Source organism: Bolinopsis microptera, chromosome 6 (assembly GCF_026151205.1).
Source record: "Bolinopsis microptera isolate Bmic1 chromosome 6, MBARI_Bmic_1.0, whole genome shotgun sequence".
NCBI classification, from domain to species: domain Eukaryota; kingdom Metazoa; phylum Ctenophora; class Tentaculata; order Lobata; family Bolinopsidae; genus Bolinopsis; species Bolinopsis microptera.
In genome coordinates this window covers 850501-875764 of record NC_087077.1, presented here as the reverse complement: position 1 = coordinate 875764, position 25264 = coordinate 850501, and the positions used below count along the sequence as shown (strand labels likewise).

The 25264-nt window shown below is 38.2% G+C and overlaps 3 protein-coding genes across 6 annotated transcripts; all 3 read right to left on the bottom strand.

Annotated features, from left to right (window-relative positions):
• Window positions 1–92: 92 nt before the first annotated feature.
• On the bottom strand, window positions 93–2633 carry LOC134816261 (ubiquitin carboxyl-terminal hydrolase 10-B-like). The gene has a single exon (XM_063825021.1). It carries the CDS (start codon window positions 2566–2568, stop codon window positions 649–651), a length of 1920 nt encoding a protein of 639 aa, XP_063681091.1. The 5' UTR covers window positions 2569–2633; the 3' UTR covers window positions 93–648.
• A 247-nt stretch (window positions 2634–2880) lies between these two features.
• Window positions 2881–5225, bottom strand: LOC134816287 (condensin-2 complex subunit H2-like). Its single transcript, XM_063825057.1, has one exon. It carries the CDS (start codon window positions 5204–5206, stop codon window positions 3248–3250), a length of 1959 nt encoding a protein of 652 aa, XP_063681127.1. The 5' UTR covers window positions 5207–5225; the 3' UTR covers window positions 2881–3247.
• Window positions 5226–5384: 159 nt separating this feature from the next.
• LOC134816288 (uncharacterized) lies at window positions 5385–13447 on the bottom strand. 4 transcript variants are annotated; one of them, XM_063825058.1, is made up of 12 exons: window positions 13375–13438; window positions 13154–13194; window positions 12848–12929; window positions 12603–12691; window positions 12358–12485; window positions 11965–12021; window positions 11289–11500; window positions 10915–11071; window positions 10470–10634; window positions 10131–10246; window positions 6221–6315; window positions 5385–6046 (listed from the first exon to the last, which is right to left on the bottom strand). In XM_063825058.1, the coding sequence occupies exons 1-12, from the start codon at window positions 13407–13409 to the stop codon at window positions 5862–5864; spliced, it is 1362 nt and encodes a 453-aa protein (XP_063681128.1). In that variant the 5' UTR covers window positions 13410–13438; the 3' UTR covers window positions 5385–5861. The 4 variants fall into 4 exon arrangements, with proteins under 4 accessions (XP_063681128.1, XP_063681129.1, XP_063681131.1 ...); XM_063825059.1 differs by having other exon boundaries at window positions 10915–11062; XM_063825061.1 differs by lacking the exon at window positions 11965–12021 and having other exon boundaries at window positions 10915–11062; window positions 13375–13447.
• Window positions 13448–25264: the final 11817 nt, after the last annotated feature.

Below are 25264 nucleotides of genomic sequence, written 5' to 3'. Positions count from 1 at the left end.
TGTTTCAGTCGTTATGTTGTCAAAACGATCAACACTGAATAGTAATAGCTACTACTGAAGATTATGTAAGTCCCAAAGTAATACGACACACATTTTATAAAAGATGAAAATTTACTTTGGACATTATCATATATATTTTAAATATAATGTGAATCTTTGAAAGCTTTAAATACTTTTGTTATAGCTTTTAAAGCAGTAGCTTGGTTAATATCCATGTGACTGTGAACGGATTTTATTGAAAATTGCTTAGTTTTCCGAAGGCACAATCGTTAACTTTAAACTTTTTTAAAGTTAGCGCGACAGTCAAATACTAGCAAATACAATAATGGAATCATTAATCATATACTAAGCATTTCTGAACTAGGGAAACACTAGCACTCGCAATAAATTAAAAAACTTTCAGTTCATGATAAAAATGCTGAGACAGTAAATTAGATGCAAAGTTAGCAGTTTTCAGAGCATTCAAATTCAAGCAGCAATTATTTTACAAATCGTCGTCATTCTACCGTGGAAAGATAGTATTAAATTTAAAAGAAATTATCATAACTTCCTCCTGGTTAGCCAGATTATTTCCACTCAACCAAAATCATGTTCTCTAATAAAAGGAGATAACAACCAGGGAGTACTAAATGGCCTGATCATGGTAAACTAAGCAACACGTTTGTAGAAAAGAAGGTAAGCGGACCGTCCGGGAATGTGCTTCAAGACTGCATTGTCATCTTGATGGACAACTTTATCATCGTCAGCATTAACCCAACATTGAATATAAGGATGATAAACCATGGCAGAATAATGTCCCCCTGTAGCGTGAGAACCATGGTGGTAGACGACCCCAAACAAATGGTAGCGTCTCTCGGCAGTTAATGTTGTGCCTATTGCTGACATCATGTCATCTGATATCGTCATGTCTATGTTAAAGTCTATCTCCTTGAGAAGTTTCTGGCATGATTTCGCTGCGTCATCGAAAATAAACCTCTTTAAGTGGAGGATAAGAACGGGCGGTAAGGACTCTAGTGTTTCCCTGCGGTAACACTTCACGTCGTTAAGATATATCTGCTCCTTGTGAGTGAAGTGGCACAGAGCATCTCTGACAGAGGTGATGTTTTGGTGCTGCAGGTCCAGCTGGACAGATAGGAAGGGCTGAAGAGTGGCCGATTCTTTAGCTCCCGCTTTTGAAACAACAGATCTGGTTAGACCTCCAAACAGCTCGCTGACAGGGCTGGGCTCGTTGTTTGATGTGTTTCGTGTAACTTGAATCTTGTTTTTTCTCCCAATCTGCTGCCACTCACCATCGTCACCGGAACCGAGAACTGTATCAGCCAAGGAAACTGTTTTTTTAGCTGATCTAATGGCAGAAACCATTTCATCGTGTAAGTTTGAAAGGATGATTCCCAGGAATTCTTCTGCATCCTCTTGTCTACCATTTTCATTGAAATTAGGCATCTTGTTCCTCAGCATCTCGTAGATACACGTGGGCTCAAATGGTGGATCCATCTTGTCCACAACACCCAGAGCAGGATTAAAACTTTTGAAGAACTGCTTTACAGCACTGAGGACGGGCGAGAGGGCGTACGAGGAGTCTATCTGTTGAATAACATGGTAGAGAGGTGAAACGAGGAGGGCCTGCAGAGGCGCATGAGCAAAACAGTTGGTTGACTTGTTTATCAGACCTCTGGGAACTATGTTAACAGGCATGTGATGGGAAATAGTCATGAGTTGCAGCTGCGAGCCCAGCATCATGAGCTCGTGGTCCTTGATTGAGGTGGGGACGTTTTCTGAGAGGATCTGGGGAAGAACGTTTTTAGAAGGTTCCTCCTCTTTGAGATCAGAGTTCTTAAACAAGGAGGACCATTGGTTGCCAGTCCCGTTTGACCAAACTGATGTAGGTTCAGGAGGCTTAGACCAGATCTGTTCAGTGCTCTGAGGAGCTGAGTAAAAATCTGTTGTGAAGGAACTCTTGGTAGGATTGGGCCAGCCTTGCGCGGTAGGACCAGTGGACCAGGTATTCGGCTGAGTGCTGTATGGGAATGATGATTGCAGGGTTGCCTGGTGAGTTGGGGCGGGTGGAGCAGAAAAAGAACTGGACTTCACAGTTTCTTCTATTAGGATTTTCAGTACTTCGTCAATATCTGTGCGTTCTGGTGTGGACAGGTTTGGAACTTGCGGAGCTAGTTGCTGGGATGAACTAAAGTCCAGCACGATCGGGTGATCTTTAGGGGGAGATGGAGGACAGGTGATAACTGGTGTTTCCTCGTTACCATTTATGATTTCTTCAGGTGTCTCCTCGATGACTTCATCAGTTTTTACTGGAGACGTTTCTGGGGTTATTTGAGGAGCAACTACCTCTTCAAAATCGAATTCAACAAACTTCTTTTCTGCGTGAGATGCATCTAAAATCTCATTGATCTCTTCCTCACTAAAAGTACCAAACGAAAGTGAGTCTTGTTTGTTGAACAACTTTGAGTTGTAAATTATAGATGCCACCTCGCTTTCACTAAAATCACCAAACATAACATCTGGTGCACCATGCCTCGTGTCCTGCGAGATCTCTAACGTTGCCATACTCATGTTGCTGACGACTACATTTCTTGTCACTAAACCACTATCATTACATCAACGGCAGCCTAAACTGAAAATAAACATTATTAGGGGTTGAAGAGATTAATAACAGTTTCAATATAATGTTATTATTATATCAGAATCGTACAGTGTGTACAGAGATAAGAGTGATATCAAATTTAACGCAAGGAAAAACGAACTTTAAGTTGTACAACTAATGCATGGAATTAGTCGTCATATCATCTGACTAAAGTTAGTTAGTCCTTGCGTTTAAATTGCCGCTCTTTAATGAGAATTCCTATATCGAAATGATATTTGCTATTAAGTCGAGTGGGACACATTTCGAAATAAAAATTGGCATAATTTGTAATATTTCACAATTTTAAAAAGCTGTAAAATTCAATATCATAATATACAATAAGACAAGATAACAATTAAAAATATAATGCATATTGATTATATTTCATTCCTCATATAAGTGGGTTTTATGAAAGATCTGGTTTCCGTAAATTCTAGGCGTAAAATGAAATTGAAAACAATATAATAATACATTGTAATTATAATTACATAACAACAAAATTTAACTGCATGTCAATAATCAATGTCAGTACTAAAAATCATACTAGCCGAATAAATTAACAAAACATATTCAAAAAAAAAAATTTAATCTAGTGATTGAAAAAAAAATTCAGGAAGGAGCATTCTTTCGTTTTCTCTTTGACGAGGTTGTTGGAATTTCTTCGCTAGCAGATGCAACATAACCCTCCAAAACATCACTGAACAATTTTCTGGAAAGTAGTTTACACTCTGCTTTATCGTCATCTCCTTTTAGCTGGATATTGCCACTGTTTGAAAGCATGAGGGAAGTTAAGAAGAGTCTGCTCACTTCTCCTTTTCTTTCCCCCGAGACCAAATTCTTGAACTGAGTAGTTTCTTTTGGGCATAAGGCTAGTTTGTCAAGAAGTTTGTTGCTGTAATCACAGACATTAAATTCACTATTTTTTGCTTCTTCATCGAGAATGGGGGTAATCTTATTCTCCCACTCTAACACCCTTCCTCGTAACTCAGACACGTGGAAATGGTTCCTGGCTTCGGATGTGTACTTCATTACATGTTCCTTCACCATGTCCTCGTAAGATGGCTGTACAATCTGTGGTTTCAGGGCTTCTTGTTGGCTTGCCTCAAGTGTTTCTAAATGTGATGTCTCAAGATCGATCAGAGGGTCTTCTTCCATATTGGGATTCTCTGAGATAGTTCCACAGAAGTCATCATCTGGCTCAGGGCCAGGATCATCAGAGTCAAGATCAGGGGATTCTGCCGGTAGTGGAGGTTTCAGTAGGTCACCAGGCAACGGCTGGTTTTGAGATGCTGCAGCTAGTTTCTTACGAATCAGTCTATTTGATTTTACTTCTTTTGATTTCAAATTCTTAAAAAGTTCAGTGTTTTCAGAAAATTCAGGTTTGCGTAATAAGTTAGGAAATCGAGCATTTTTACTCATAGCTTTGTGAGATGATTGAAGTAATGCCATAAGAGATGTCTTTGGAGCGTTTTCTTTCTTACGCTTTCGAGAAACTTTCGGCTTTTCAATGATCGCTTTTTTAAAGGGTTTGACAGGCAACTCCGAGTAGGGATCCAATGTTTTTGTAATCTTACTTTCTACTGTCTTTTCTTGTGGTGCAGTAACCTGGCTAATACTATTTCTTAGCTGCATGGAATGTGACGGTTGTGGAGTTTTAGGTTCATTAAGCTTAAGGTTACTGTGATTAACAGCATTAATCTCGGGAAAACCAGACACCTCGTGATCTGTCTCATCATCACAGAGATCAAGAGCTCCTCCAGGATCTAGCTCATCATCATCCTCTAAAAGATTTTGTGGACCCTCATCAACAGGGTTACCATCTCCTGGCTGGGTATCCATAACTTCATCAACTGCTGCGGCAGGGTTTATTGACTGAGGATTAGAATTTCTCTGATTAACAAAGCCATCAAACTGTGAAACATGACGTTTGAAAAAAGGAGTTAATATGTCAGTTTTCTTGTTTGACTGGTTTAAGAGTAAGCATGTCTGGATGTCAAGGGAAGCAAACCCCGACTTGTTGATGATACAGTTGTTTATGGCAAAATCGTCTCTGCTGGCTAAAAGTTCTCCCTTTTTGTTGTAGAGCAAGTTTTCGGGCTTGTCATTTTTAACTGATATTGCAGACAGAAAGAGAGGTACCCGACGTTTGAAATGTTCAGATCGAGCCAGAGAGCAGAGATCAACCTGAACGTGGGCAGCTCTTTTGATGACGACAGGCATCAGTGTCATCATTTCTTCTTCATCACTGTCATCATTGTCATCATCACCTCCTCCCTTTCCTCTTACTTTCTTCTCCTTTTCTTCCAACATTCCTAAGGAGTCTACAGCCAGTGAGTATAGAAATTCCACCTTCTTGCTCCATACCCCAGCACTACCCTGAATGACAAGAGCTGCCTCTGCAAAGTTATCTGCATGATTGACATCTAGCTCAAATGTTGACATGTACTTTTCCAGCTCTAAGTTTATGTCGACATTCCAGTTCTTAGCCAGATCTTTGATGGGTGTGATGAGCTCTTTTAGCGCGGCGAGACGCTCTTGGGATAAACGGATATCTTCTGTTTCAATCATGTCTGCAAAATAAATTATGAGATTGTGATTATGGTTGCAATATAATATGTTCTACGGTATGTGTGATTATAGTCATTTGTAACTTAATATTAACTTGTAGTATTATACATGCTCTTTTGTTGGGGCATATTTTCAGAAGAAATTCTGCAGAAGATTGGATAGATCAATAAGTACGCTATTGTCAACAGAAGTATGTATACTGTACTAATGAGTAATGATACATAATAATTTTGATTAAGATAAATATTTACAGGTTAAAATTTTAAAACGTTCTATTTCTAACATTTACAACAATGAACGCATAAATATTATGTTAAGTCATAAATACAATCAACAAAAAAACCAATGGTTTTACAAAATATCAAACCAAAAAATAACCCTTGACCCCAAGTCAACAACTGTAATAGAAAACATTTCGCAGTAAATTCTATAAACAGGACAGACATTCGTAGTCAGAAATAACATAAGAACAACGACGTCCTAAACATGTTCATTGTTCAAAGTCTGCATACCTCATCATTCACTAGTCACTACTGATTGTACAGATTCTATCATTACAAAATATAAACTTTGCCCCCCCCCCCCCCCCAACTTGTCATATTATATCTGCCGTATAGTGTACACTAGTGTATATAGTGTATACTGATTTCACTGTTCAGGGATCCTCCCCTAAATCAGCCTTGAGGTCAAGCTTACTGAAGGTAGAAGTTAAGAACAAGTTCTCATCGGTAGTAACTTTAATCTGGCGAGCAAGTCGAGAGGCCTTCTCGTATTGTTGGCACGACTCCTCGAAACAAGTCTTCAGAAGGGCGAGCTCTTGTGCGTTTTCCAGAATGTTCTCTGTAATAGAAATTGCACTGTAACGAATTTGACAGGATTCTTAAAGTCTAAAAATAGAATTCATTGTGTAAATTAATCAATCCAGGAGGTAAAGTGCAGTGAAAAGATGGGAATTAGGGCAGTGTCACCATAATATAACGACATCCAGCTGTATTATACTAGTGAGACCTTTACCTTTCTCGTCTGAAACTTCGCAGCAAATAGACTTCAGTAGTTCTAGAACTTGCTTTAACGAAGATTGAAGTTCCTGAACTTGCTGGTCGTTTAACCTGAACAATTAAATAAGTTATTATTCCATCTTTACAGACATGTTCAGTGTTCACTGCTGATTTAAAGTCATGCACTCCAGACCCACCCGTCAATTATTGGTACAAGGTACACTTCATGAACTATGATAACCGGTCAATAACACTATCATTTATCCGTGATCTTGCAATTTTCTAGAACGTTCCGTGCCCCGCCCCTGTCAACACAACTCGCACAACACCAGTAATGTCTAGTACATTATAAATCAAACACCAACCATCTCTACAAAATAGCGATATATGTATATACACAGTATATAGAAGTCTTCTGCGGAAATGCCTGTTGACCAAGCGCCCTGTCCAATCCTTAAGGGCCAGTGGCTTGAAAGCTCTCCCTGAGGAACAGGCTCGTGCGCTCCTCCAGGAGGTGGAAACAAAAGCAACCCTCCGTGCTATCGAGAACAAGTCAAGGCAGATTAACATCTTGAAGAAACAGATTGCTGATATTCAGAGAGATTATCCTGACTCTCCTGAACTTATCAAAGATAGCAAGTTGCTTCACATCCAACAGAAGAAGCTTTTAAAGAAGATGAAATTTTTAGAGGAGTGTGATGGCACTAAATTTTCAGAATGGAAGCCTAAGAAGAAGGTAGTAGCAGTTTCAGTGAATCAGTTTACAAGGAAGGTCACAGCTAAGAAGCTCAAGAGAAAGCTCAAAGCAAAAGCCAGGAAGAACAGGAAGAAAGAGCAGGCAATGAGGAAGAAAGCCAAGGAAGCTCTTGAGAGAAATCTTGTTGTTAACCTGACAGACATTGATATTCCGGATTATAGCATTGCGGTCCTTTCGTATGGTCCTGGATGGATACCCTGCCCGGATTTTGATGAGATGCAGTTCAAAGTAGATGGGTACAATGCTGCCAACAAACAAGCATGGAAAGCTGTTTTTAAGAACTCAGCACGGGATAACGAAGTTCCTATGGAGCTACTGAAGAAACCAGTAACAGCTCCTTGTACTTCTTTTGAAGACCCAGCCATCAAGTCTGCAAAAGACAACATTGTCAATTTTGTAGACAACTTCAAGCCCAGAAAACTTGAATCTAATATGAACCGCTATGAGAGTGAAGGGTATATGTGGTTGAAGAAGGCTGTCAAGGATGGCTTAATAGCCATAACATCGGCTGATAAGGGCGGTGCGATAATCATTGTCACCCCTCAGATAATCAAGGATATCACTTCTGCCAAAGTTGAGGACCCTTTGAGATACAGACCTTTGCAAACTGATCCTACTGGATCTTTGAGAGGGAGGTTGTTAGAGCTGTGGTCATCTGGTTTGGAGCGGAAGTATGTAAGTGGTGAACAGTCTAATTGTGTGGTTGGTTTGATTCAGAAGTCTGATCGGGACACTCTTTCACAGAGCACTTCAGATCTAGTCAAGCCCGATATTCCGTATGGTTACCCATTACTGAAAATTCACAAGCTGACTGAGACTGAAATTAGAGAGAAAAAGATTCCACCCAGTCGATTCGTGACTGATCTCTCTAGAGGAGTAACTGCAAGATCAGATAAGTTTGTTGTTTGGAAGTGGTTGGGACCTCTTGCCAGGGATTACTGTATAGATCTTGTTAAAGATTCAACTGCAGCTCTCATAAAACTCGAGGAATTGGCAGCTTCCGGACAAGTAGTCGATACTTGGATCAGCTTCAGTATTGATATTGTTTCTCTATACGATTCTCTGCAACATAGCTTGGTGATGTCAGCCTTAGATGATGCTATGGAGTCGTGTAGACCAGATTGGTCTGAGGAGTTCAGGACTTGGCTGAAGGGACTGATACAGCTTAGTTTTGATTCGGCAGTCTTGAAGAATGCAGACAACTGGTATGAGGTCGTTAACGGTGTACCCACTGGAGGTATCAATTCAGTGGATTGCGGTAACATTGCTTTGTTCTTTGTCCTAAAGAGTCTGGTTTACGACCCGGTTGTTAGACCAGAGGAGCTCAAGAACCTTGATCGGTTTGTGGATGATATTTCGGGCCAAGGTATGTGGAGAGGTTCTATGATTGGTTTTGAAGAATGGGTAGGGTCATTACGCAGTAAGATGGTTGATAACTATGGCTTAGATATTACATACGGAGTGAAACCAATCACGGAGTTCACTCAGTTCCTGGACATTCAGTACAAGTTTGTTGGAGGGAGACTCACAACAGATCTGTTTAGGAAACCTACTGACGCCAACAGGTATCTAGAATTCTCAAGTTTCCATCCACGACATACCTTCCGGAGTATAGTCTTCTCACAGGCACTTCGATACAGAAGGATAATCAATGATGACGTCTTGCTGGATGAGAGATTGGCAGAGCTTCAGTTGTTTTTTGAACGGTCTTCATATCCTACTGATATGGTGAGAGAGGTCATCAGTGATGTCAGATCGATACCAAGAACTTTACAGTACAAGGCAAAGGATCAGGGTCCCCCTTCTTTCACACCATGGATTGTTACATTCGGTGCGGGCTATGAGGAAACCAAGGAAAAGGCTAAAGAGGCCAGTAACATCATCTCAAATAGCCGTACATGGAGCAGTGAGAACCCTGAAAGGATCCCTAAACTCCAAGTGGTGACCAGGCGAGCCCCTAACTTAAAGGACACTTTATTCAAGAGAAAGAAGCTTGCCTTAGGTTCAGAGTCAAGAACAACTGACCCATGCACCAAACCTGGTGAGAAGAAGAAAGGCAGACCCTGCCAAACTTGTCACCTTGTTAGTGGCAATTCCATGGTCTCCAATAATGGACACTCAGTCAGAACTCAAGGTGGTAACTGTAAGACACGCAACATTGTGTACGGCGCGACATGCAAACTTTGTACTGTTAATAACGTATACGTGGGAAAAACAGTCACCAGCCTCAGCCAACGTGTGAATGGTCATCGCAGTAAATATTATGAGATTTTAGAGGCGAGTAGTAAGGGGAATGTTGAGAGCCACAGAGATTTTGATGACGAGAATGTTTTAGGGGCACATCTTTTTTCAGTTCATAATTTGAGGGAGAGATCTGTTTTCAATGAAAGTTTCCATTTTGATATTTTGTGTTCTACATCCCCAGATAATATTAGAAAGTCAGAACAGTTTTATATTAACAAATTGAAGACACTTTATCCGTTTGGCCTGAACAATGTGAATTCCGTTTCTGGAAGTTAATTTTTCATGGTGTCCCGAATTTTATTTTTAAATCGTCCATTTTTTGTTTATATATGCAGTCTATCAATTTTTGAATTGCGTCTTTTTGATTTAATGAACTACTGCAGACTCCACATTATTATAGTATATGCGATTAATTTTGTTCCGATTTTAAACTATTCCATTTTTACGAGATGCTAAATTAATTTTTTGAGACTTTACTACATTTTTGATGAGAATTTTTGACATTTTCAAACTAACCATTGATATTCTCAGATTATGTGACTGATTAAATGCTGAAGATAAAAGAAATATATTCATTTTGCTAAGATTATGTTTGCGTTTCATTGCTCAACAGCTGTTCGAAGGATCAAATATAAGAGTATATAGATAGTGTATTTACTGACATTTCGTGTAGAGTTTACATGTGCGGAGAAATGTAGAAACATTTAAGAATGGGAAGAATGTAAGGTTTACAACCGGTTTTGATATTAATACAGATATTAACTATGGTACAATACTTTACACATTACACAACAATACTTTACGCATTACACAACAATACATTACACAACAATACATAACACATTACACAACAATACTTTACACATTACACATTACACAACAATACTTTACACATAAGTAAAACAAAGTAAAACGTAATAATAACCTGGCAATGTTGACGGTAGTCATGTGATGTCGGGTACTATCTAACATGCTGCACAAGGTGACAAACTGTTTATCAAACTTGGGCAGTGACTCCATCAACTCTGAACAAACTGGTAACTGAGGAATAGTCAGTTATGTCGGTATTCAACATTAATGTAGGGTTTTACTAACTTTTTGGGTTCATACTTCATCATTCAGATATGTGAATACTGAATATTGAATGCTTCCAAAAATTTAAAATGTTACATAAAGTATTTTCTAGTAAGTTGAGTGAAAAATTTAGAAGATACCGTATTTTGAATGAAAAAGTATCTCAGCATCAATCTTAAGAATGACTCACAAGATTTTCACAGATATCGTTCACCTCACAGATATACTCCTTCACCAAACACTCTACCTCCAGAGTATGGTACTCAGACCGCATGTTCTCCTGAACTTTCCACATCTGGTACATTTGGCGGCTGGCTTCGTTTGAGAGGGCTTCTTGTGTAGTGTCCAATTTACTCTGTGCGAGGTCAGAATATAAAACTACTCAAGGTATATGGGCTTCCAGGTTAATGTCATTTACAAAGAAATGCTCTGAGTACTCCATATCAAGTATAATGCTCGAGTTTTAAGTTGAAACTAACAGTGAAAATATTAACTTACGGATTTTTCAGTGTTTGTGAGAAGTGACAAAGGCGAGAGAAGCAGAGAAAAGAACGATGTAGGATAAAGATCAACAATGCACGGTTGCGGTAGTCAAGTAAAAAGTGATGAAATTAAAAAGAAAACTAGTAACGTACCAAGATATAGAGCATTTGAAGTTTCTGGTGCTCTAAAATATGTAGATCCGTCTCGGATACTTCTTTTGTCTTGTTGTCGGTCGATGCATTGGGTTGCACTTCCGTTTCAACTCTACTTCCAATTGATTTGTTCTCCTCACTTGAGTAGCTAAACAAACTTGAATATCACGATTAGTTCACAGAAACATGCTTCAAATTGCAGGTGTAAAATTGTGCATACATGCAAAGATTTAAGCCTACAGTCGACCCCATCCTGATCTTAGAAAAGTATTGTGAACAGCAAACGAGCAATATAATCAACTGAAAAATGCCAGCAATCTGTCTATAATGTTTTCGAAAGGTGCAAGAGAGTACGAGCTAGAAGTAATTCTTACTCGTTAGAGCTCTGAACAGTTTTCCTTGCAAACTTGGGAGTAGCTGATATCTCCTTAGAAACCATCCTCAGAGCCTTCCTCTCACTACCGCCGATAGACTGTTTAATAGTGGGTCTCGAGGCTGTTTTTGGGGTGACGGGTCGAGTGGTCTTAGAGGTCGGTTTTGGGGTCGGTTCCTTCTTTTCGAATGTGAACGTGTCTTCTCGATTCAGCTGAAGATGAAAAATTGTGAGACATTTTCATAGATAATTAGTGAATTAATTGATGTCATTCCATACAGAATTTACTAAAACCATTAATTCACCACATGTGTTATCTCCTAACGTTCATTTCTCGATTGAGCGATGAAAGCAATTAGTCATATCACAAAGAGTTATCCAAATCTGGTCATCAGTGACTGAGTTTTAACATTGAAACGTTTGTTTCGAGACTCTCGGGTCACCCTGTAGAATTTTCCGGAACGACGTCAAGAAACTTCTACACATAAACTGTTTTAAAAGTGTGAGTTTATATACCAACTAGTGAAACAAGGGACCTTAGCAAAGGTACTAAGTGTCAATACTAACGCTTCATCCTGACTTCATTACGATTGAAGTTGGTGGACAGTGTCAGTTTTACAACGTTGTATTGACATTTAGTACATGCTGCCTAGGATCCTCCAGTGAGGAGATGTTACCTGTCTTCTAACAAATGAAGAGAGTGTGTGAGTGACACGATGTGGAGTGCTGGGATTCTGAAATCATTTACTTTTCAACAACACTGATTGATCAATAATCATTAGATAGCCATGGAACTGTATTCTGATTATTGAAATATAGTGATCATGATAGCTGCAAAATCGTGCTGCAAATTAAACGGAATAAATGAATGAGATATTAAAAGAGGGTGATTAACTGTTTTCTTCTAAGTGTCTACGTCTGCTTATTGAGGTATAATGTTGATTTTTCATTCATCTTTAGTTTTTTTAAAAGAAAACAATTAATCGCACCAACGTTTTAATGGTAGATGAGAATAGAAACTGTTAGAAGTTGGTGTTTGCCTCAGATTTCGATGGAAAATAAAGACAAACCTCTTCTATCTTTTGCCGATTTGATAAATTGTTGGCAGCTGGTGTTTGTCCAATAGTGCTGGGAGTCTTACCCACCGCAGGAGTCTTCCTCTTTGCAGCACTTTGCAAGTACTTTGATTTTATAGGAACTGTGAATGATTAATTTTCAACAAAGAATCATATCAGAAACAATTATAACAATTAAAATGATTTTTAATGACACTCATCTACATCAAATTTCTCTCTTCAATATTCTAGTTGTATACCTGGTTTTCTCCTGGACTTCCTAACGCTGGCACTGACTTTTTGGGGTTCTTTGTTTTCATCCGACTTGTTGATTAGGCTGTCTCCTATCCTGAATTAAATCGGAATTATTTATAAAACTTTAAATTTTAAATCCAGGTTAAAGTTCACTGCAGCTTGGCATCAACATAACAAATCAAATCAGCTTCTCAAATATATGTGAGATGTTGCCTGAATCAGAATCAATCATTATTTGAAAGTTACCAACATTGATTCATCCCAGTTCAAAGGAGGAATGCCAGAGGAAATCCCCCCTTTGGAGAAGCTCGCTGGTGTTGACAAAGCATGAACTGAAAGAAAGTAATGTTGGCACCAGCTGGATTAAAAATTGGGATTTAAGCTTTTCTGTTAAATACACAAAAAATATCGTAAATAATTTGGGTAAAGTTTGAGAGTTGACTTGATATCCTGTACTTTAAAAGTGTGAGCTATTGACATTGTCACATGGATACACTATGAAAACATAATTGAATACTTAATCTTATCTAAAAGATTAATAAGTTGTTAAGATAACCTGCATTTGGTGTCTGACAGCTTTTTATCCGCTTTGTTGGGCTGAAATGAAAACATCAGTGACATTGCATTACAATTTGCAATAAATAAATTTAGAAGCCATCAAAAAGTACAAAATGAAAGATTTACTATTAACTGTTAAGATTTAACAATTAACTGAAATAAATTACAACAAAAATGACCAAACTAGGAATGCTGATTAATACTTGGTGCATAACATACCTCATTTCTGTGGTGAGCTGGCCCTGTTTTAACATAATTAATGACTACCTACCTGATGTTAATTTCGTTTATAAATGAAGAGCATTACACATAAATCTAAGCACATAGAAATATGATCAACTGATATCAACTCAACTGGCTAGAGAAAGAGTTTATATAAAATCACGCTGTATCCAAAAAGCCTGGTGCACACCCAGTTCATGAACTGGCAAAGTAAAGTAGACGTGGCACACAAATTTCAACAGTGTCGAGCTTGTTAGGTTAGGTGCCTTAAATTACCTTACAAGATCAGTCCACATCATGCAATGTAAAGAAAATTGATTTTATCAGACTTCGGCAAACATTTTGATCAACAACAACAACGACTAAACAACAACATCCTTATCAAGTCTCCATGGTCAACTACTCAAAAGAGACCCAACGAATGAATTTGGTTCTATACTGTCACCTGTGACCCTATCTGTAAACCCGATCTGACATCGATTTTTAAAGCAGTTTACTCCCATCTATCACCTAAAGATTATCAGACATCACTTATCCTTATCCTCCGGAGTGCTACAAAGGTACTGTAATCATTAACTAAATTTCGAACAGTAGCATCTTTTTGTGATAAACTATGTCTGGAATACCAGTTGGCTCAAGAGATTACAATCTGAGATATCGAGGGAATTCTGTTAAATTCCCCAGTAACGGCTCTCGTCCTACTGATAAATGTTCAAATTGCTTAACTCTATTAAGAGAGAATGATAGTCTTCGTCGTCAAATTTCTATTCTCTATAAACAATTATCAGAAAGTGACAGTGCACTCAAAGTTCCCCTCAGCGGTGGTTCACTTATCCCTGTGTTGCCCCAGGTACCTGATCACTGTGAAAATTCTATCAATGTTCCCCTCAGTAATAGCTCATCCTCGCATCTTGTTTCTGAGTTAAACCAAGAGCTATCCAAATTAGCAGAAGACAGTGAACATTCAGCAGAAATTATCAATTCGGAAAATCCCAAACACTCTGTAAATGGTGTCAATGGTGTGACCAACTCTATCAATCCATACCAAGATTTGAGTCCAGGAGTTTTTCAGTTTGTTGACACTGCCAAGTTAGATATAGAAACCCACTATACTCATGAGTTTGAGAATAGGACAGTTGCATATTATGGGGACTTTCCATACGCTTACAATGGAGGCTTTCATAACACAAGGCCAGTAGCAGACAATCCCTACCTAAAGTCTATTTTAGAACACTTACGCTCACAGTTCCCAAAGTTGAAATTCAATAGTGCTATGATTACCAAGTATAGAAATGGTCAGCAAGGAATTCCCTTTCACTCGGATGACGAGAGGTCAATTTCGCCAGGCTCCATGATCTCCACCATCTCTTTAGGGGCTACTAGAGTCCTAAGCTTCAGGTCCAAACTTAGAGCTCATATTGCTGACCTTACCCTCTCCCATGGTGACATAATGAATATGACCAGACAATCCCAGACCAGCTTTGAACACAGCCTCATCCAGGACAAGTCTAAAACCATGAGAATAAGCATTACTCTGCGCCTAATTGATGGCAGCGCAACCTTATCTACTCTGTCTGATGTTTCCAGTCAAGTTAAGAACACTGAACCCTCGGCCCCTAAGACTAGATCAATAGAACATTCTGGTAAATCTTTGTGTGTCTACATTAGCTCTAGTATGTTCTCCAAATTAGAGGGAGAAAAGCTATCGTCCAAACATCATGAGGCACATGTATTCAGCTACCCTGGTGCCACAGCCAATGCAATCAATGAACGGTTTCAATCAGATGTAAGAAAAGACACTCTTAATACCAATAATGTGAAAAGCATTGTACTTATGTGTGGTACAAATGACGTGGACTCTATCCTGAACAGCCCTCGCAACATGAGAACTAAACTTCTGTGCCCTGATAGTTTTTCTGGTGATGCTAGAGCTCTTGACTTTACAAACAATTGTATTGAAAAACTTGTACTTTTCCTTCACAAGTGGGCACCTGGAGCTGATATTAAAATTGTTAACTTATTACCTCGGGAGAGTTTCTCCAGAAACAAGGTTATAACAGATATCAATGAATGTATATCAAATCTGCAAAGAAAATACACCTATGTAAAACTGCTCTCAACCGAGACAAATCGTTTCTTGTTTAGTGATAAGAAAGGCTTTAGAAAATCGTCATTTTTTAGTAGTTATGGAGAGGATAATGTCCATCTCAATGATTATGGCATAGTTAAATTAGCAAGGCACTTGAAGTATCATGCACACCATTAGAATACTGCTGAATACTGACATAACACTCCTACCATCAGTTTTATTTTTACAGTACGACATCCAGACAAATACAACCTGCTTTTATTCTGTTTTTCAGTTTAAACACAACTTTACAACTTTTATTCATTCCATTGTGAATTAATAAGATTTACAAGATGACAAATTTTAATAATGCAGCTGATAGGTTTCACAACCTCTGCATTGGTCATTGTAACATTCAAGGAGGGCTTCTTAATTTAGGTAAAAGTAATGAACTTTCCCAACTTATTAGAGATCATAAATTAGACATACTTTCCCTAAATGAGATGAATCTTAAGGAAACTATTGACACAGACACCATAAATATTCCTTCCTCCTTCAACCTTATGCGATGCGACAGGCCAAACAGTTCTAGGGGTGGTTGTGGCTTAATGATAAACAAAAAACTAGCTTACACAGAATTAATTATGGATAGTAAGCTTGATAACATTGAAGCATTATGGGTGAAGCTTAAGAATAGCAAGATCAATGTTTGCTGCTTCTATCGCTCTGGAAATTATTGCAGTGTTGATAACTTTATTGAATACATTCATTTTTGCATGAAAAAATTGAATGGGAAAAAGGTTATCTGGATTGGGGATATAAACATTGACCAGAATAATATCTCATCCACCCAGTACAAACAAGAATTTCGCCGCGGTAACACCACGCACGATTAAATTTCCCTACTGCCTACAATGTAATTGTTCTACTTGTATCCCAGAGTGGTGTTTGGCGCACGTGATAATCGTTTTCATTATATTAGGCGTGCAGAACTTGAAAATTCTGCGCGCATCTTAGGTGTCGCCGTCGATCTATATTCTATATGTGGTTTGGTTGTAGATCATTTCATATGTTGCGCGGTTTTGTTTCGTGTTACTGTTAACGATGCGTATGATCATGTCACGTCATATTTATACTGCATCGTATGCCAACTTTATTGACTGTAATAAAATATTCTGTCTAATCTTAGTTATTATTTGTATCTAACATAAACTAATACATGTTGATGCTTACTCGACACATCTACAGCACCATCGACTATATAGGATTCTTTAAAAGCATACTATACCGCAATCTTGATCTTAGTTGCTTCTTGAATGTAAATGTAAAGTAACATCTGTTCTTAAATATGTAATCGCTTTTTACCATTCAGTTTCGATAAACTGTTAAATAATCAGCCACGAGTTTATCAGTTGATATAATAATTTAATTTGTTTCGACTTGCTGAATTTTATCACTCGGTAATTTATTAAGCTTGTTTCAACAAAATAACTAAACACTTGTATTGATGATTGATCCGCTCAGATGACTAATATGCTATATTAATGAATTAGAGTAAATTGCAACCCGATGGAAACCTGTGTAACAGTCGTCAAGCACCTAAAACTGGTTGCTATGCCTGTAATTAATTAACACATAGCTGGCGTCGCGCGCGCAAAATTGCCTCCTTTTATACACATAATTATAGGGGAGTGGTCTATATTGCGAAGGAGCAGACTTTTGTCATCACCGTAGGACCGTCGGGCCACCTCATATATCCAAACCCCATTACTTATTCCCTACGATCTTTTTGCCTTCGGCAAGAGCAGGGAAAAAAATTAGATATGACCTTGAGATGTTACAATCTAGTTCAAACCATTCAAGGGATAACTAGAGTTGCTAAACGTGGAGACAATTTTACCCAGACTACTATTGATGTAATATTCACTAACTGTTATGCAGATTTTGTTCAATCTTCTGTTCTTGATGAACGTATTGGGGATCATCAAGCTATTATGTGTGAGATAGATTGTAAAGTACCTATAGCTCCTAAATTTGAAAAGGTTGAAATTAGAAATCATTGTAAACGTAATGTTAAACAATTCTTAGACTATCTAGATACCTGTTCTGATTACAGTCCACTATTGGAAAGTACAGATGTTGAAGCTATCACTGCTGGCCTTTGTCATCATATTGAACAGGCATATGCAACCTTCTTCCCTTGCAAGACCATAGAAAGGCATGAAAAGTTCATACATAAACCTTCTACTGAACTTTTAAATGCCATTAATCATACACATTTTCTTCTAAAGAAATTCCGTAAAAAGAAGGATAAGAGAGACAATGGAAATTGCAATAAATGTGGTACATGTAGCAAATGTATAAAGTGTAATGAGGCCTGGGATTGCTACAAGATTCAGAGAAATATTAGAAATAAATTAGCTAAAACCTGCAAAAAGGCTAATGTAATCGATGATCTACAAGTTAAAAGTGCCAAGAATGATCTTAAAGGGATATGGAAAACTATCAAACTGGCATCAAATATGACCCCTGGTACAACTAATTGTCAAACTATCAATGAGAATGATCCTGAGCTATTTAACTTTCATTTTGCAAATGTTGGATCAAGATTACAAAATCAGGCCCCCAATATTGAAAGAGTTAGTTTTACTGATTTTTTACCTCCTAGAACTTCTAACATCTCATTTGATAGATTCCAAGAAATAAATGAAACTGATATCCTAATGTATGTCGAAACGCTCAAGAATGACAAGGCCTCATATGACGATGTGCCTCTATTTTTACTTAAGCAAGCTGTACCACACATAGTTGAGCCACTGACCCATATTGTCAATTTGAGCCTTAATACAGGTGTTGTACCAACCCTTTGTAAAAAAGCTAGAGTAACTCCCATCCATAAGGCAGGAATGAAAGATGATCCTAATAATTACAGGCCAATATCCATCCTTCCACTTGTAGGAAAACTTATAGAAAACTTTGTCGGCAAGCAACTCACTGATTACATGGAAGAGAACAAACTTTTCATCCGGCATCAATATGGCTTTCGGAAAAATCACTCCACAACTTATTTGATGTACGATCTGATGGACGAAATATATATGAGTAAATCTAAGTCTTATAAACCAGGAATCATCTTTCTTGATCTTAAGAAGGCCTTTGACACAGTGAATCATGAAATATTGCTTCAAAAATTGGCATATTATGGAATTGGTGGCATTGCTTTAACCTGGTTTAAGAACTTCTTATCTTGTAGATATCAATGCACAAGGATTAATGGCAAACTAAGCTCATTTTTAGAAGTTCTGAGTGGTGTACCACAAGGAAGCATCATTGGGCCTATATTATTTAGTATCTTCATAAATGACATCATTTATGCCTGTAACCTATCTAAGCCCTTTCTATTTGCAGATGATGGTGCACTATTCTTTGATCAAACCTGCAGAAGCACATTTATAAACATGAAAATAGAACTTATGACAATCTTTAAATGGCTCAGTGTTAATAAGTTATCACTCAATGAAAAGAAGACTGAATTCCTATTATTTGATTCTGTTGATAAACATGATGAATTAACCATTGAATGTGATGAGGTTACTTTCACAATCAAGGAGTGCAAAGAGACAAAATATCTTGGCCTCATTCTAGATAGTAAATTAAACTTCAAAAGCCATGTAGATTATATTATTAGGAAGGTCATGAAGAGAATTGGTGCCATGTATAGAAGTAAAGCACTGCTACCCATTAAATATAGGAAAATGTTTGCCAATGCACTCATGTTGCCACAATTCGATTATTTAGACACGATCTATTGTAGAGCTGGCAAGACAAAACTTGCTGAACTTGACACTCTGTACAAAAAGGTAGCCAAAATAGCTCTCAACGTTCCACAAACAGAGAGCAGCCTTAATGTTTATAGAGACATGAAATGGTTACCACTCCATCTTAGACGACAACTCCATCTGTCAAATTATATGTTTAGAATCATCCATGACAATTGTCCTACAAACTTTATGAACAAATTTAGTTACATATCAGGAGGTAGTAGGAGCGGCGAAAGCTGCAACCTATTCATGTTAATAGATCAACATCACATAAAAACTTTCAATACTTGGGGGCAAAATGTTGGAATAATGTTCCAACAGATCTACGAAATCTGCCCGATGTTAAAAGCTTTAGTGATTCGTATAAGAAACAGCTACTCTCATCTATAACAACAGACCCTAATTATACCGTCGACAATTCATATGACAAATTTTACACTGCAATCATAGTCGACGATAACTAAGTATCTTCTATTTCTTTTAAATCTGAGGCATATATAATTGAAGTGTCGAAAGGATATTCCCTTTTTTACCACCTTACCATTCTGATTGATTCTGCACATGACTGACATGTTTTAACTGGAGAAGGGGTTTGCACAGTGGTAGTTTTATAAACCACTTTTAATTTATTGACCTATTATACCTAGTGGTAGTTTTACAGACCACATTTAATTTATTAACTTATTATACTTAGTATTTATTTTTGGTGACTGTATCACCCAGTACAGTTTTAACATTTGATAATTGTACAGTTTATTGACGACACATTGACCGAATGTTATTTTATATTCTAATTTATATACTAGATATTTTATTTATTTTCCAACAGACGACAACTTCCTGTTTTTTTTTTTGTTTTTTTTCCCTTCTATATTAGTTACTCATATCTCTTGTACAGACTGTTCTACAAGGACATTGACAGATGATACTCATATTAGGCATTCATTATTGCATCTAAATTATTTCACTTGCATTAGGTTTAGAAATTTATTCTCTGGTTAACAGATTTCAAATGTTTAATTAATTTGTAGTATGATAGTATATAAGAAGTTATTTAATTTTGCTTGGGATGTTGTGTTGACTGTTATGTTGGGGTTTAGTGGTGGTATGGAATTTGAATTTTATATAAATTTACACTATGAGGTTGGGGCATTTTGCATAGTAAATATGGTTACTACTCCTATATATCATATTATTTGATTGGTATTCGATTTCTGATTATTTCCCTAGGAATATGATTATTATATCTCAATTTGGCTTTAGGTAGGGTGCCCCGCTAAAAGAACTGGATTCTTCCAGGAAGCATCCCGTGCACAGAGCTTGGTCTACATATATATTAAATTATTAACCATTCATTCTGTATGTGCACGAAAATTTATTTCAATCAAAACCTACTTCCCTACTATTCCGTGAACAGAAGCTAAAAAATCTATACTCATGTCCATTACATAGGAAACCCAAGTTTTGAGTTTACTGCAAAAAACGATCTGGAAGATCCTGCACAACATACGACTTTGAACGCCAGAGAACATTTTAACTATGCTTATCCTCAAGTTTACGATCAAAGGTGAACTCAATCGTGTAACTGAATACGGAACGCAGAAAATATAGCCAATAAATTGTTTTAATTTAATAGACGTAGTATAGTGGTGGAATACACAATACAGCGACAAGATGGATACAATTATTAATAAAAGAGTCAATGAATAAAAACAGCCTAGCCTATGCGACAACAAAATATTTAACACCAACAAGCATAAGTAAAGAAATAAATAGATGTGATGTTACAAAAGTTTGAAAATATCAAAAATAGCGCTCGATCCGACTGGTATACATATTAATATTTGAAATTACGACTTGTTGCGCGGCTCGATAATTTAGTTTGAGTTGCAGGAATTATTACCAAACAAATAACTGATATGATCGTAAAGTAAAATGCTAGTATCGGGTCAGTATATTAAAAATGGATCGAGGAACATCGATTAACGCCAATCTAGTCTGTTCCAGATTTTAGTTTCGCTTCAAAGCAAAGCAAAACTAATAATTATCGTGGCGCGTTGACATCCTTTATGCGCTATGAAGAAGCATGCAATGGCATAATTGCATTAATAGTTTTTTTAATTTTTTCTAATACCTCATTCATGATTCAAAACAAATTTGTTTTAACTGAAGCCCTGGTTCTTTTACAATTGCAATAGTGCAAAACTTGATCAGTAATTGTGAAACAAAGGCAAAAGCGCGGCGTCTGCACTCACAACTAACTCAGCTCGTGTGACGCGTAGTACGTGAACAGTGAGGGTGTTCTTATCAGTTATCACTTAAATGGTTAGGCAAAAGTGAAAAACAATTTTAAAAATATTGTTTTAAAAACCTTTTTAAAATCCCGAGGCGCGCTATTTTGTAAAAATTTAGAAAATCATCATTTCTTTGTATCACGTTGTATATTGTGACCCTCATGGTTGTTTCACTATCAACGATCAACTATAGTGAAGGGTTTCTACGATACAGGGGAGCCGCGCAGGGGGTCATACAACGTATGACAATCATTCCTAAGCTAAACTTTAAATTAACACATTTATTAATTACTACATATCCTAGTACATCATTTTATAGTTACTGAGCTACTCCCTTAAATATTATTCCAAGATCTTGGTCGACCGTACCCAGGAACCCTGACCGGATGGGGCTTAACTTTGAAAGTAAAAGAGTTGGAGACTTCCGGTTTTTTGTAACATGTTCCTCTTTTAAAAGTAACGTTACCTCTCCAGGAGGAAAATTCAAGACAACGTAATTGTTGAGTTATATCAAAATCTCCAGAAAAGTCCCCTTTCGGGCCGATCAAAAGTTTGCAACTTTAACTTTGCGGATTCCTGTACTCTGGTTGGCTGAATTGTGTCACGTGGTAGCTGCCTGAACATTGGAATACGCCACGCGTGCAAATCATGCTTGTTGTTGCGCGCGAGGTCAAGCCGTCTGTTTAAATTAAACCAACTCTAGTACCACCACCAGCCGGTAACTTTTCATGGGTACGAAGTAACCAATTAGGGCTATTAAATGCCGAACACAAGGATATTTCGTATTCGGATCATATGCCTGCAGGCTGTCTGTCGCTTAAGACCATGGTCGCTCTTAACTGAGCGATAAGTGACGTTAAGTGAGACCGTGAGCACCACTTCTTGCCAATTTGCTTTTGAACTACGGCCCAATCATGAAGTTAAACAGTTCAAGTTGTGTTTTAACGGCAAAATACAGCGAATTCTAGCCCTTGAAAGTTGTAGGTTTGGAAGATCAATACGGCTGCTTTAATTCTTAAAAGTCTTAAGTTAGAACGGCCAAAACACCCTATTCGGCGTCAGCCAGCTACACCCAGGAACCCTGACCGGATGGGGCTTAACTTTGAAAGTAAAAGAGTTGGAGACTTCCGGTTTTTTGTAACATGTTCCTCTTTTAAAAGTAACGTTACCTCTCCAGGAGGAAAATTCAAGACAACGTAATTGTTGAGTTATATCAAAATCTCCAGAAAAGTCCCCTTTCGGGCCGATCAAAAGTTTGCAACTTTAACTTTGCGGATTCCTGTACTCTGGTTGGCTGAATTGTGTCACGTGGTAGCTGCCTGAACATTGGAATACGCCACGCGTGCAAATCATGCTTGTTGTTGCGCGCGAGGTCAAGCCGTCTGTTTAAATTAAACCAACTCTAGTACCACCACCAGCCGGTAACTTTTCATGGGTACGAAGTAACCAATTAGGGCTATTAAATGCCGAACACAAGGATATTTCGTATTCGGATCATATGCCTGCAGGCTGTCTGTCGCTTAAGACCATGGTCGCTCTTAACTGAGCGATAAGTGACGTTAAGTGAGACCGTGAGCACCACTTCTTGCCAATTTGCTTTTGAACTACGGCCCAATCATGAAGTTAAACAGTTCAAGTTGTGTTTTAACGGCAAAATACAGCGAATTCTAGCCCTTGAAAGTTGTAGGTTTGGAAGATCAATACGGCTGCTTTAATTCTTAAAAGTCTTAAGTTAGAACGGCCAAAACACCCTATTCGGCGTCAGCCAGCTACATGTACGAAGTAACCAATTAGGGCTATTAAATGCCGAACACAAGGATATTTCGTATTCGGATCATATGCCTGCAGGCTGTCTGTCGCTTAAGACCATGGTCGCTCTTAACTGAGCGATAAGTGACGTTAAGTGAGACCGTGAGCACCACTTCTTGCCAATTTGCTTTTGAACTACGGCCCAATCATGAAGTTAAACAGTTCAAGTTGTGTTTTAACGGCAAAATACAGCGAATTCTAGCCCTTGAAAGTTGTAGGTTTGGAAGATCAATACGGCTGCTTTAATTCTTAAAAGTCTTAAGTTAGAACGGCCAAAACACCCTATTCGGCGTCAGCCAGCTACACCCAGGAACCCTGACCGGATGGGGCTTAACTTTGAAAGTAAAAGAGTTGGAGACTTCCGGTTTTTTGTAACATGTTCCTCTTTTAAAAGTAACGTTACCTCTCCAGGAGGAAAATTCAAGACAACGTAATTGTTGAGTTATATCAAAATCTCCAGAAAAGTCCCCTTTCGGGCCGATCAAAAGTTTGCAACTTTAACTTTGCGGATTCCTGTACTCTGGTTGGCTGAATTGTGTCACGTGGTAGCTGCCTGAACATTGGAATACGCCACGCGTGCAAATCATGCTTGTTGTTGCGCGCGAGGTCAAGCCGTCTGTTTAAATTAAACCAACTCTAGTACCACCACCAGCCGGTAACTTTTCATGGGTACGAAGTAACCAATTAGGGCTATTAAATGCCGAACACAAGGATATTTCGTATTCGGATCATATGCCTGCAGGCTGTCTGTCGCTTAAGACCATGGTCGCTCTTAACTGAGCGATAAGTGACGTTAAGTGAGACCGTGAGCACCACTTCTTGCCAATTTGCTTTTGAACTACGGCCCAATCATGAAGTTAAACAGTTCAAGTTGTGTTTTAACGGCAAAATACAGCGAATTCTAGCCCTTGAAAGTTGTAGGTTTGGAAGATCAATACGGCTGCTTTAATTCTTAAAAGTCTTAAGTTAGAACGGCCAAAACACCCTATTCGGCGTCAGCCAGCTACATGTACGAAGTAACCAATTAGGGCTATTAAATGCCGAACACAAGGATATTTCGTATTCGGATCATATGCCTGCAGGCTGTCTGTCGCTTAAGACCATGGTCGCTCTTAACTGAGCGATAAGTGACGTTAAGTGAGACCGTGAGCACCACTTCTTGCCAATTTGCTTTTGAACTACGGCCCAATCATGAAGTTAAACAGTTCAAGTTGTGTTTTAACGGCAAAATACAGCGAATTCTAGCCCTTGAAAGTTGTAGGTTTGGAAGATCAATACGGCTGCTTTAATTCTTAAAAGTCTTAAGTTAGAACGGCCAAAACACCCTATTCGGCGTCAGCCAGCTACACCCAGGAACCCTGACCGGATGGGGCTTAACTTTGAAAGTAAAAGAGTTGGAGACTTCCGGTTTTTTGTAACATGTTCCTCTTTTAAAAGTAACGTTACCTCTCCAGGAGGAAAATTCAAGACAACGTAATTGTTGAGTTATATCAAAATCTCCAGAAAAGTCCCCTTTCGGGCCGATCAAAAGTTTGCAACTTTAACTTTGCGGATTCCTGTACTCTGGTTGGCTGAATTGTGTCACGTGGTAGCTGCCTGAACATTGGAATACGCCACGCGTGCAAATCATGCTTGTTGTTGCGCGCGAGGTCAAGCCGTCTGTTTAAATTAAACCAACTCTAGTACCACCACCAGCCGGTAACTTTTCATGGGTAGACGAGTCCAATTCGGCGCGCGTCTTGGTAGGTTATATAATAGACATACAATTTGTACGGTACCAAAAGAGGAAATTATTTCTGTCTAGGAGCAGTTCACTGTCCTTGACTAAGTACTTTTACTAAGTAGTTAGTCTCTTGCTGCTACTTAAATTGTTTTGCTTAGTGGATTTCTTTAGA